General features: G+C 30.8%; 1 protein-coding gene across 1 annotated transcript in view; it reads right to left on the reverse strand.

Moving 5' to 3' along the window:
* Window positions 1-11,013: 11,013 nt before the first annotated feature.
* LOC142334069 (uncharacterized) overlaps window positions 11,014-13,593 on the reverse strand; it is an 86,690-nt gene continuing 84,110 nt past the window's right edge. Inside the window, exon 14 of the mRNA XM_075381736.1 lies at window positions 11,014-12,117. Within this exon, the coding sequence (XP_075237851.1) occupies window positions 11,158-12,117 (960 nt within the window). The 3' untranslated portion in view covers window positions 11,014-11,157. The remainder of the gene's footprint in view (window positions 12,118-13,593) is intronic.

Raw genomic sequence — 13,593 nt, forward strand, 5'->3', positions numbered from 1 at the left:
TCAACAAATTTTTTCGATTTTTTCTATATATTTTTTTTTAAAATTATCGGAAGGTAAAATTATAATTTTACATTTAGACCTTATATTGTAACAATCGGAGGGGCTCTACCCCCCTCCCAACACTCCTGAACAATCATTATATTTCCTTGATTTTGGGCATAAAAATAATTTTAAAATGAAAAAATATTATTTTCCTCGCTAATCAAGTTTGAACATCTTAGTAACTCACTCAATATAACAATTTATATTTTATTAATATAATTTAATCAAACTTAACCTACGCTCGCTTCGCTCGCTAACCTTGTCTAATTAACACAGTAATGTTTTGAGTATTTAAATAATAAATTCAGTAATTATGGCAATTATTTATTATTTAAATAATGAAAAAATTTAATGAGAAAATGACAGTTGATATAATTTGTTGTTTCATTGTTAATTATTACTAATATTACAGCATTGCTATTGTCTGCATTATGAATGGAAAATGCAATAAAATTGATCATGCATCCATCGCGTTTTATTATTAACACTACTTATCCATCGTTCCAAATTTGAGTGCTCGACAACGAAGGCGTTAACAGAAAAACGGCGTTCAACACTCTTTTTCTTGTAAAATTTTAAACCGAAATGATGTGTCATACGTCAACCTTCCTATTTAAAAAATTAAGTTTGATTCAATATGGCGGAAAAAATTAAAAACCCACCATAATGCAGATTTTTTTAAATGTGATGAACCCCATTTCATTCTCCCTCCAAAGACCTCTCAGGTATGCAGTATAAGCTGTTTCCATACTTAAATATAACTCTGTATATAACACTTATAACTGCATTTCACATGCTCTTTCAATCTTGTACAGGAACCGTAATATTGATCTATACATGTGTGCGTGCGTGCGGACACGCTTTTTTTCGAACTATAATATATTTACACATTTTTTTTTTTTGTAATATGGATTCGGTGATTATATTTCTTTTTCGCTTCCGTCGCCCCAATTTAGCGAATATACTAGATGCAGAGGCGTACCTATGGCACGCCTTCCACATCTAGACCCTCCAAACGGGTTGCCCTGGCGTACGGCGTCTCGGAATTGGATTATTAGGTGTCCAAAATTGATTACCTTTTTGGTAAAAATATTTTTTTTTGAATGATGAATATTGATATAATGAAAGTTAAATAAGAAATCTAACTCTAGAAATTGATACTAACGAATCAGGATTTTCCGCTAGTGATCGGTACATTCCGGTGCCTACATTTTGGTTAGAGTTCATTACTTTATGAACATAAATAAATAAAAAGTATGTAAAAAAATGTTTAAAACACCACTCTTCAATTAAACGATGCAAATATCTAAGATTAAAAACCGGGTTGGTCTAGTGGTGAACGCGTCTTTCCCCAAATCAGCTGATTTGGAAGTCGAAAGTTCCAGCGTTCAAGTCCCAGTAAAGTCAGTTATTTTTATACGGATTTGAATACTAGATCGCGGATACCGGTGTTCTTTGGTGGTTGGGTTTCAATTAACCACACATCTCAGGAATGGTCGAACTGAGAATGTACAAAACTACACTTCATTCACACTCATACATATCATCCTCATTCATCCTCTGAAGTATTATCTAAACGGTAGTTACCGGAGGCTAAACAGGAAAAAGAAAGAAATCTAAGATTATGTGAAAGTCATAGCTTCCAATCAAAAATTTGGTGTTTTTGCCAATCGTTTCTTACGCGTGTTTTAATCCCACTCTTTAGGCTATAAATGTAAAACCATCTTGCAAGTTACCCACTGCATTAAAATGTGAAAATCTTAATTTTTTGATAGCTCTTACGGTAGTATCTCTTGAAAAAAAAAACAGTGGAAAATGTTCATCTTTTTCCTGTTTAGCCTCCGGCAATTACCTTTCAGATAATACTTCAGAGGATGATATGTATGAGTGTAAATGAAGTGTAGTCTTGTACATTCTCAGTTCGACCATTCCTGAGATGTGTGGTTAATTGAAACCCAACCACCAAAGAACACCGGTATCCACGATCTAGTATTCAAATCCGTGTAAAAATATCTGACTTTACTAGGACTTGAACGCTGGAACTCTCGACTTCCAAATCAGCTGATTTGGGAAGACGCCTTCATCACTAGACCAACCCGGTGGGTTTTTCATCTTCTTCCTAGAAAATTACAACTTTACTCATTTAGAATTATGGCTGTAACTAATTGTTTGCACAATTTAAAAAAATACTTTTTTAAATTTATTATCACCACATAGGAATTATTTTCTTAAAAATTAATTTTACCCGAATGCTTCCTCTTGCAGGTGCCCCGAAAATGAAAAAAAAAATCTTTTTGTTAAACAGAATACATTTTGAGCGTTAAAAGATTTGAATTATATAAAGAAGATTTTTTTTTAAAATTATTTAATACCTCTGCCTGATGGGGAGATCCAAAATATTTTTTTTTTTAATTTCGGTTTTAATTCATTTAAAATCAATTTTATTCAATATTTTAATCATGAAAGTATTTATAACAAATAACTATTTTTGAAGTCGGTGTCAGCCAGCACAAGTTAAACATAAAATTATGTAAACTTAGTACCTCAACCCACCGCTAGGCAGCTAAACAGGATTTCAACATGTAAAGTGGGATCTCAAGAGCATATAAAAGAGAGCATCTTACGACCATACCTCATCTTGAGTTCGCTAAGGCAAATGTACTTGCTGACAATATAAGAGGTGCGACAATAAAGTAATGAAACTGATGTGAAAAAAAATGTTGCTTACCGTTTTAGTCATGTTTAGTGCCGTCTCCTTCAAAGGAGTTCCCCTCTGATTACACACATTTATTCCAGCGCTTCTGCCATTGATGGTAACATTCCTGGAACTCATATCCTGCAAGACCCTCGTCACAGCTTTTTGGACATCTTGTGTTGTTTGAAAATGGTGTCCCTTGACCGCCATTTTAACTCTTGGAAATAGAAAAAAGTCGCACGGAGCGATATCTGGTGAATAAGGTGGCTGTGGTAGTACTGAAATTTGTTTTGAGGTTAAAAATCGCTGTACTGACAGAGCAGTATGGGATGGCGCATTATCGTGATGCAGAATCCAATTATCAGCAATGTTGGCACGGACACGAAGAACTCGTTTACGAAGTCTTTCTAAAATTTCTTTGCAAAAATATCGGTTAACTGTTTGTCCAGGAGGCACCCACTCTTTATGAACAATTCCCTTGGAATCGAAGAAGCACACAAGCGTGCGTTTCACTTTTGGCTTTGACATGCGAGCTTTTTTTGGTCTGGGTGATCCCTTTGAGCACCGTTGCGAACTTTGGCGTTTTGTCTCTTGATCGTATTGAAAAACCAAGCTTCATCACCAGTGATAACACGGCTCAACAATTCTGGATCGATTTCCGTTTGCTCTAACAGATCGGCTGCCACATTTTCCCGTGTTTCTCGCTGTTGTTGTGTGAGATTTTTGGGGACCGTTTTTGCACAAATCTTTCTCGTACCAAGATCTTCAGTTAATATTAGACGAACCGTTTCTCGATCGATGTTGAGTTCTTCTGCGATCATTTTCATGGATAATCTTCGATCAGATCGTACGATTTCACGCACCCTGGTCAAGCTGACATCTGTCCGTGAGGTTGATGGTCGTCCACTGCGGTCTTCATTTTCAACATTCGTTCTGCCTTCACTAAAAATTTTATGCCGCCGAAAAACTTGAGCTCTTGACATAACCTCCTCTCCAAAAGCCTTCTGAAGCTTACCGTAAGTTGTCGCCGCGTTTTCACCCGATTTAACGCAAAAAGAAACGTCATACCGTCGCGCAATATTTTGCGGTTTCATTTCTGTGACGAGAGACACAAACACGTGTTCATTTATTACAGAACAACTCACGACCGAGCAGTTGCATCAATGTGCCGCTTGGACTAGAAGTAGGTTATAGACCAAGGTCAAAGATGGTGTGCCTACGCAAGCTGCAGGGTTACCACATCTTGCAAAGAAAAATCAGTCTCATTACTTTATTGTCACACCTCGTATGTACCTAAGCATCTATAAAGTATTCTTATAGCATATATTTGTGCGTCACATATTTTTTGTTACATTTCTGTAGATCTCATTTTATTAGAGTAAAACTTCTAATACCAATTTTGCATTGTTTCAAGTAGTACTTGTATAATATAGATCATATGTTGTTTTTTTTTATTTAACTTGCATTAGCTGGCACCGACTTCAAAAATAGTTATTTGTTGTAAATACTTTTTGCTTTAGTTAATAAATAAAAATATAATTATTTGTAACATTTTAGTACTATTGTTTTTTAAAGTCAGCTTTTATTTTTACTTTCTTATAAATTATTCTACTTCACAATTTTTAGTGGTATCTAGTACATATATGTATTATACTAGTTCCCTGTCACAGCTTTGCCTGTGCTATGTGGTTATTTGCGTTTCCTGTGGCAGTCAATCTTCTTGTTTTGTTTTTTAGTCAAGCAAGTGCAGCCAATCACACATACATTAACGGTGGCAGTGGCTGTGTTGTTTGAGCCACAGCACCATATACCTACGCACCCCTGAAAAGAAATGAAATTCAAAAAAACACAAAAAACGGTTTTTAAATATTTATCTGAAGAGTATTTCCAAGCCCAAATGTACTGAATATCTCATTTAATATGGTCACGATTGGGAAAATTTACAATCATTGTTCAAACATTTTTTTACATTTCTTCACTCCTTTCATGGTCGAATTTAAAAAATCTAGTAATGTTTTATTCACATGAAGATTATACACTCATTCAAAAATTAGGTTGATTTATCCATTTGTTACAGAGATATTAAAAAAATAGCCAAGGTTTAACAAAAATTCAAAAAACCATTTTAACCCTTGAAACTCAGAATTAAAAAAATCTAGAAATTGGTTTTTAGATATTCACATGAAGATTACGCAAAAAAAAAATTAAAGCTGATATCTTCATTTGTTACTGAGAAATTAAAAAAAAATTGTAAATTTCATTGTTACTCCATATCCCCTTAAATTCAGAATAATTAAACCTTGGATTGTAAAAAAACTTTTAAAATAATTAATAATTCATTAATAAAAAATCAGATTAATAAAATAAAATTTTATGTACTTCTTTTAAAAAAAAATGTGAATATGTAATTTAATAGGCATACAAAGAATTCATGTAGTGCCCACATCAGATTTTTATTCGGTGATGCAAATATTATAAATTTGAATTATATTGAATTCATATTATTAAACGCTTTATTCGTGGTCACTACATGAAGAATTTACTAATATTAAAAATTATTCTACAATAAGCATAAACTGTACAATTAATAATATTTTTTACATTTTTCTATGCATGGAATATTTGACCATTAAGATTTATAATAATGTCACACGCATCCTTCTGGTATTTATTTAACGACGAGAATTTATAAATAGGCGAGTTTATTCGTTAAAAACTCAACTTCTTCTTGTTTTAAAACAGCTAGCGATTGTGAAGAAAAAAATACAAAAAAACAATTCCAAACGTCACTTAAAAAAAAAAAAAGGCCTGCGAAGAACTGAAAGCCGTCTTATATTAAAAATAAGTATCATTTTGAAAAGGATATAAATGAAAATTTACAACTGGATATTAAAAAACTGAAATGATTAATCATGTCTAAAAGATGTTTCACTTTGAATCTCACCGCAAAAAAAAAGTCTCTACCAAGAGACTGTAATGGCTTTAGAGTCGGAAATATCTGAACGCAAGTCTGAAAATGAGAAACTAAGGAAAAAGTCAGGAAGCCTAAAAAAGTAGTCGAAGTTAATAAAAGTAATTCTCAGCTAATAAAAAAAGTAGAGAAGTTAAGTTCCGATTTATTGGCTAGCAATAAAAGGTCGGATGAATTACAGGAGCAAGTATCATTATACAGAACTGTTACGCCTGACTTACACACTTGAATCTTATCACGTGAAAAACTAATTGATGAAATGAAGCTGAACGAAAAAAGATATCTTGAGTTTTTCACTGTGCACAAAAACTGTGATGAAATAAAATACAGGTTAGAAGAATTACGAAAAATAATATAATTCTAAACCAGGAAAATGGAATTATAAAGAATTATATTAATAATTCACATAAAGAGATTGCTACCAGTGAAAAGTTCTTTTTCAATTTAAGAAGACTTAACTATAATGGAAATAAATCATGAATAAGTTCAAAATACAAGAAGATTTAGAGTTAAGCTTTCAGCTGCATGATCAGGTTTTCCATCCAGGTTATCCTGACCTCCTTTCAAAAAAAAAAAAATGATGCATTAAATAAGACATTAAAAAAATAAACTTAGTTTTTATTTATAATATAACAAAGATCACCGTTTATATTGTGTAATAAAATTAAGTTATTCCTTTTAGATATTTATAAAAGAGTCTTCCTGCTGGGGAATAAATAAAAGAATACTTTCCTGATGTTTCTCAAAACAAAAAAATAAAAAATATATTTAAATAAATTGTAAATACAGAGGAAGAGGCTGAACACCAGATAGAATCATTGGCCTCTATCGCAGCGAAAATTGGACTTCAGATCTCGTACAAGAAGACAGAAGCAATGTTCACTAGAAAGACACAGCAGAAACATTTGGAAATCAATGGTCGCAGAATTAAAATAGTATGAAAATTTAAATATTTAGATGAATCCATCACATGGAATCTAAACGAGAAAATACAGAAAGGCAAGAAAGAGCACACAGACTAGTAATGGCACAAGTGGTCACACGAAACACCTATAACAAGAAATGCATCTCCAAACAAGCCAAGACAAGACACTATAATACGGTGATCAAACCGTGTATGGAAGTGAAACACTGGATCAAATCAAGATAGCATCGAGAACTGAAAAATTAGCCAAAACAGAAAGAAGGATTGTAAGGTCCTGTATTGGCGGGGTAAACTTGGTAGAAGGAAAGTGGAGATTACTCCCAAACCATAAAATCTATGAGGTCGTTACACCAATTACAGAAGAAATAAGAAAGAAGAGAAAAAAATTCTTTAGCCACCTATTGCATTTGGAGGAATCAAAGAAAAGTAAACAACTCTTGGAAAGATTGCTAAAGCTAAAAACACAACCAGTGTGGCTCACTGAGGTGCTTCAAGACATCAAAGAAGCATGCATTGCACTGCAAGATCTCAGAACAGGATCTGGAAATTATAACAACTTGCCCGGTGTTAAAATTTGCAGAAAAGCCTAAAAAGAGAACGGGGACGGTTTGGACAGAGGAATGGAAAAGGGATTTTTCCAGGAAAATGAAGACTATTGGAAGATAAGAAAGACTAAACATAAATGACTAATTGGTCCTTCTGGCAGCAAAAAAAAAAAAAAAAAAAAAAAAAAATTGTAAATCTGTGAAAAGAGCAACCAAAAATCAATGCTCTAAAATCCAAAAAATAATTTTTGTCAGACGGATGTATGGTATGTATGTATGTTGGCCTGTAATATATCTTTTAACTCTGAAGCAGTGTTGACAGATTTTCTTTATAGTTTGTAAACAGGTCTTATCCCCTGGAGGCAAATATTAAATTTTTGCAAAAATTGGGAAAAGAGGTGGGGGTAGGGATTGGTGTTTTGACCAAAATGTTTATTGTTTTCCAAAAATATTCATGTAATATTAACTCTTTTCCAAAAAAAAAAAATAAATGACTAGATAAATCATATTTCAGAAAAACGTTTTTTGCATCTATTATATCGTAATCCTTCAAACCACTATAAAACATTTTTTCTCAACCCATCTCTAGTGGTCGATGGATTTAAATTTTAAATAAATTAAAAAAAAAATTATCTTGCATGTTACATACTGCATTTAAAATTCAAAATTTTATTAGTCAAAACTTATCAACACTTTTTTATTTAAAATTATGGTTGTATCTTTGTATAAAAACCTTTTCTTAATTTATTATCATCATTTAGGTATTATCTTAAAAATTATGTTGAGTATGGTGGCCCCAAAAAGAAAAAATGTCTTCGCAATTTCAGATTTTTTTTAATCCTGACTTTTTTATTTTGTTTCAGCTTACTACGGAATGACATTTAACACTTTTTCTAATGTCCTATACTCATTCCTTTTCCTGTTTAAGTTTTTAACTGGTCTTTTCCTTGAATTATTCTGTTACTACTTTTATTTTGTTTTCTTCTTCATAGAAAACTTCTTACAGAAATTTATAATTTTTCTTGATTAATTCCTGATTTTTTAATTCCAGAATTTCTAGTTTTTTTTTTTTGTTTAAATTGTGTTGACTGGCACAGACTTCAAAAATAAATATTTGTTGCAAATACTTTTACTTTAGTTATATATTTTATTTAATATATTTAAGTTACAATATGTTTTAGTGGCATCTAGTACTTTATATTACACACACACATTATGTTTTTATATATATATATAATTAAAATAAGGGTAAGCCTACTAAATATGCTACTCAAATGAGACGACGTTTAAACAAAAGTTGCCAAGAAGGAATGATAGTTTAAGGAAAAATAGAGAAAGAAATGCCGTGAATATTTCCGCACAAACTTCTCAACAACAAAAATGTAGATTCTCACAAATGAGAACGTACAACAGTCGATTCTTATGAAATTAAAATCTAGAAAATTGTGCTTATCATGTCAGTTTAACACAAACGTTTGTCAAATGAAACGCAAGAGAAATGTTCTCATTGCCTTAGCTTTATATAAGAGGAAGGAGAGTTAGTCATAAAAGAACCCATTCAGTTCACTTCTGATATTCAATTGTAAGTAGGGTGGCGGCCCATCCTGCTGAAAAATTAAACCTCGTGTATCCTGTTCCAGATGATGGATTTCTGTGGACTTGTACAAAAATTTTGCACACACTCTACACTTTTCACTTATTGGTAAATGGCTGGTTGACTTTCGCTTATAGATGTATCCCCTTGCTTTAAAGATAGAATACCACTCTTACGGATACGCAGCTCACTGGATGCATCTTCACCAAACTTCCTTCTAAAATTGTTGCAGAGTGATAACAGACTAGCAGATGTGAAAATCCAGTACACAATCTTCCTGTATTCATTGGCAGCTATTTTCTTTCTTATCATCCTTCTTTCTTTTTTCTGTTTAGCCTCCGGTAACTACCGTTTAGATAATTCTTCAGAGGATGAATGAGGATGATATGTATGAGTGTAAATGAAGTGTAGTCTTGTACATTCTCAGTTCGACTATTCCTGAGATGTGTGGTTAATTGAAACCCAACCACCAAAGAACACCGGTATCCACGATCTAGTATTCAAGTCCGTGTAAAAATAGCTGGCTTTACTAGGACTTGAACGCTGGAACTCTCGACTTCCAAATCAGCTGATTTCGGAAGACGCGTTCAACACTAGACCAACCCGGTGGGTTCTCTTTCTTATCATCCTAGTAATGAAATTGATAACTACACTACAACTGTACCAACCACTGGAAATTTTTGACTTTTCCTTTCCATTGATGCTACTTTCATGTGTCGAGTGTTATTAAATGTAAATAATTCAAGTTTGTTATCAGAAATATCATTTGTAATAATCCTGTACTAAAATTAAAAACTTTGTTTGGTTATTCCTTGTTTTTGTTGAGCATCTTGGCTTTAAAATTTAAATTTAAAAGATTTAAGAATAATCAAACAAGTAATTTCAATTTAATAAAGATTTATTTTAAAAAAAACCAATAACATTAAAATTTCTTACAATAACTTTTATAGCTCTTGAAAAAGAACAAAAACATAAAACAGTCTCAACGTTAAACTTTTCACATGTATAAGCAATCAGTTTTTTGTATTTAACTATAAAAAATACTTTTATATAAACATATGAAAAAAAATTCATAATTCTGGTTATGTTTATCAATAAAAAAAATAATTTATTGTAAAAGTATAAAAAATAGAGCTTAAAATAATCGAATTGAAAAATGAATTGACTAATGAATGTAGCTAGGAAAGTTATGAAATTAAGCTGGGAAATATTTTTATTAAGAAAGTTCAAAAAATTTTCATATTATTTTAAAATTGATGTTAACAGCTGGTATTCACATATGACTTTGAATTATGTTAGAATTCAAATTTCTAAAAAAAGAAAAGTCAATAAAAGGTTGTAATATTGTTTAGATGTTTGCATAAATGTTCAACAGAATATATTTAATTTTTAAAACTGTGATTTTTCATGTGATATTCATGCAAATGATATTTCACACTTGCAATCATAAAATTACACTTGAAATATGGAGTATCTTTTTATGAATTAATGATTTACTATTTTTACAACTGATTTAAACAAGCATGTGTAACAAAATTTACATTTGAGACTTACTTTTTAATTAATTTTGTTCTTTTCTAAGAAAGTTATTGATCGGGAAATAATGTCATTTACACTTATTAAACATAAATGAGGTCTGTAAATAAAGTAATAAGACTATTTTTTTTTTGCAGCCAAAGTAATAACACTGTAAAGTGTTATCATTAAACAAATGGTTATATGAACAGCTGATTTATTTTTGGTTTATTGTTGCCACATGAAGATGTAAACAAACTTTTTGTGAAACAAGGTTTTGCTGTGTGTTACAAAAATGATTGACACTAATTATGAGCAACGTTGTGCAATCAAGCTTTGTGTTAAACTCTGTGAGAATGCTACTGAAACTTTTTCAAAATTGAAAAGGACGTATAGAGATGACGCTTCGTTAGGAGCCCAAGTTTTTAGGTGGTTTAAAGTATTTTCAGATGGCTAGGAATTAGTTGCGGACGATAGATGCTCTGCAAGACCATTAATGTCAAAAAGTGATGACAATGTTAAGCGAATCAGAGACTTGATACGGTATGACCGGCGATTAACTATCAGAATTATTACAGAACAACTGAATTTGTTACTTAAGTACTTATGTACAAGTACTTAAATAAGTACTTACTTATAGTACTTGTAAGTATGTATGTACTTACAAGTACATAAGTAACGAGTACAGGTTACTTACTAACAAGTAGAACAAAACTAAATAAGCAATTCTTAAAAACAAAATTTAATAATACTGTACATCAAATAATACACTAACTTCAAACAAACATTTAAAAAACAATACAAACACTTCTTCTAAATTTTATACTGCATACCATTAGTAAATCTTATAAGTTATATAAGTATAAACTATTATGAAGAAAATTTTACAGAAATTTCTTCTTTATGAACAATAACATGTTTTTCTAATCTATCTTTTCTATTAAAAGACTTTTGACAAAAATCACATGTAAATTTCTTCTGTCCAGTATGAATAGAAAGATGTGACTTCAGATGACAACTCTGGTTAAAAGACAATTGACAAAAATTACACGAGAATTTTTTCTCACCGGTATGAATGGAAAGATGTGCCTTTAAAACACGACTCTGATTAAACGACTTTAAACAAATATTACATGTAAATTTTTTCTCCCCAGTATGAATTATAAGATGTTTTGTCAAATTGCTACTGTTATTAAAAGATTTTAAACAAATATTACATATAAATTTTTTCTCTCCAGTATGAACTGTAAGGTGTTTCTTCAAATTACTACTATTATTAAAAGTCTTTAAACAAATATTACACGTAAATTTCTTCTCACCTGTATGAATTATAAGGTGTTTCTTTAAATTACCATTATTATTAAAAGATTTTTCACAAGTGTTACATTTAAATCTTTTTTCACCGATATGAATAGAAAAATGTCTGTTTAAATCACCGCTTCGATAAAATGACTTTTGACATAAAGTACAATGGTAACTTTTTTTCCCGATATGAATATTATTGTGATGCATCAGATTATATTTTGATTTGAATGTTTTTTCACAATGATTACACGTATATTTCTTAGCGTCATTAATATTTTGTTTATTACACTCCACTAATCTATCGCTTACATCATTATTATTAATTCTTAAATCGTGTTCAAATTCTAATGTTTTATCATTATTAAATCCATCACTACTAACGCTGTCGATTTTATTGAATATTTTACGTAGGCGATTACGTAAAACGTTATCTTTACACTTCCTGAGAGTCATATATTTCGTATTCTGAATATTATCCTCAACATTTTCTAGAACTGAATCGTCAATTGTCTTATCAGCAAGATCCTAAAATAAAAGATATATATTATATTCAAGAGAAAAAAAAAGTAAAAATAAGCAATGAATAACACAGAATAAGATGAATCAATCTAAATTAAACTTACTGTAAACACCAAAAATAAACAGAAAAAGGACATCAAAAACTTTTATAAACAGTACCAAAAAGACTGTTAAGATGATAAAATTCTCCATTAATCATCTAAAAAGGAGATACAAACTTAATTTATGCACATAATGTGTGTGTATTATATATATATATAATACACACACATTATGAGAACAAAAAAATTAAATTATATTTCTTAAAATATTAAATTTATCTGTTATGCACAAAAACTTAAATAACAATGCTTAATTAACTTATAATTCCACAAAGTAATACAAAACATAAGATTTTCCAATAAATTATGCTTGTATTATTTTTGTTCGATACAAGGTTGGGGAGGAAAAATCAATTCAATTTGTTAATATTCAATGTCCAACAACATTCCTAAATATAGACAAAACCCACCACTCTTGCCAACTTACTACTCTCTTCTCAAATTTATATTAAAAATTTTACATCAATCCACATAATTTTCAGCACTTCATATTTATAGGAGTGCAGCATTGTACTCCACATCAGATTTTTAAGTATAATTTTTCAGTTATTATAAAATTAATTTTTTTCATACGTTCCTGGCTTGCACAACTCTACTTTTGAAATCATGTTTAAAAAAATATTTCTGCTAAAACATTTTAACTAGGTAAATAATATTTTAAGTAAAAGAAACAGGAGTTTTAGATTAAATTCTGTTTCATCTCTTTCATTATAAATTTCTTATAATGCTGATAGATGGTCATCCTGAAACATTCATCATCATCAGCACATACTTGACCATTTTTAAAAATCAATCGTAGATCTGTGTTTGGCCAAAAGCATCATAACTGAATATCTGCACTAACATTGTGCGAGTTTCTGCCACTATTTTATCAAAATAAATACAGAAATATTTCTAATTGTCATACATTATTTTATATACAGGTGATTACAAATAAAATATACACTTTCAACAGATTTATTAAAAATTTATTTTTAAGAGATGAGATGATTACTTTAAGTTCATATTTATAAATGTTACAAATGGTGTACACGACAGATATCAACATGGTTGTTGAATTGATTCCAAACACGTGGAAGCATATATTGGTCAATGGTAGCAACAGCATTTCTAATATGTTATATTAAGTCGCCGATATCAACAGGAAGGGGCGGTACAAAAACTTTGTCTTTTACATAACCCCATAAAAAGTAGTTGCAAGGTGTCAAGTCTGGACTACTTGGTGGCCAACACTTTTACCGTATGGTGATTTCCCAAATTTTGTTCTGAAATGCAATTACACAGCAGTAACAGAGTATGTTTTGGCTAATTCAAACACACAAAAAACTTACTCTACTGCAGTAGTGGCCACCTTGCCAGTCTAGTAACATGACACATCAAT

Source organism: Lycorma delicatula, chromosome 13 (assembly GCF_047948215.1).
Source record: "Lycorma delicatula isolate Av1 chromosome 13, ASM4794821v1, whole genome shotgun sequence".
NCBI classification, from domain to species: domain Eukaryota; kingdom Metazoa; phylum Arthropoda; class Insecta; order Hemiptera; family Fulgoridae; genus Lycorma; species Lycorma delicatula.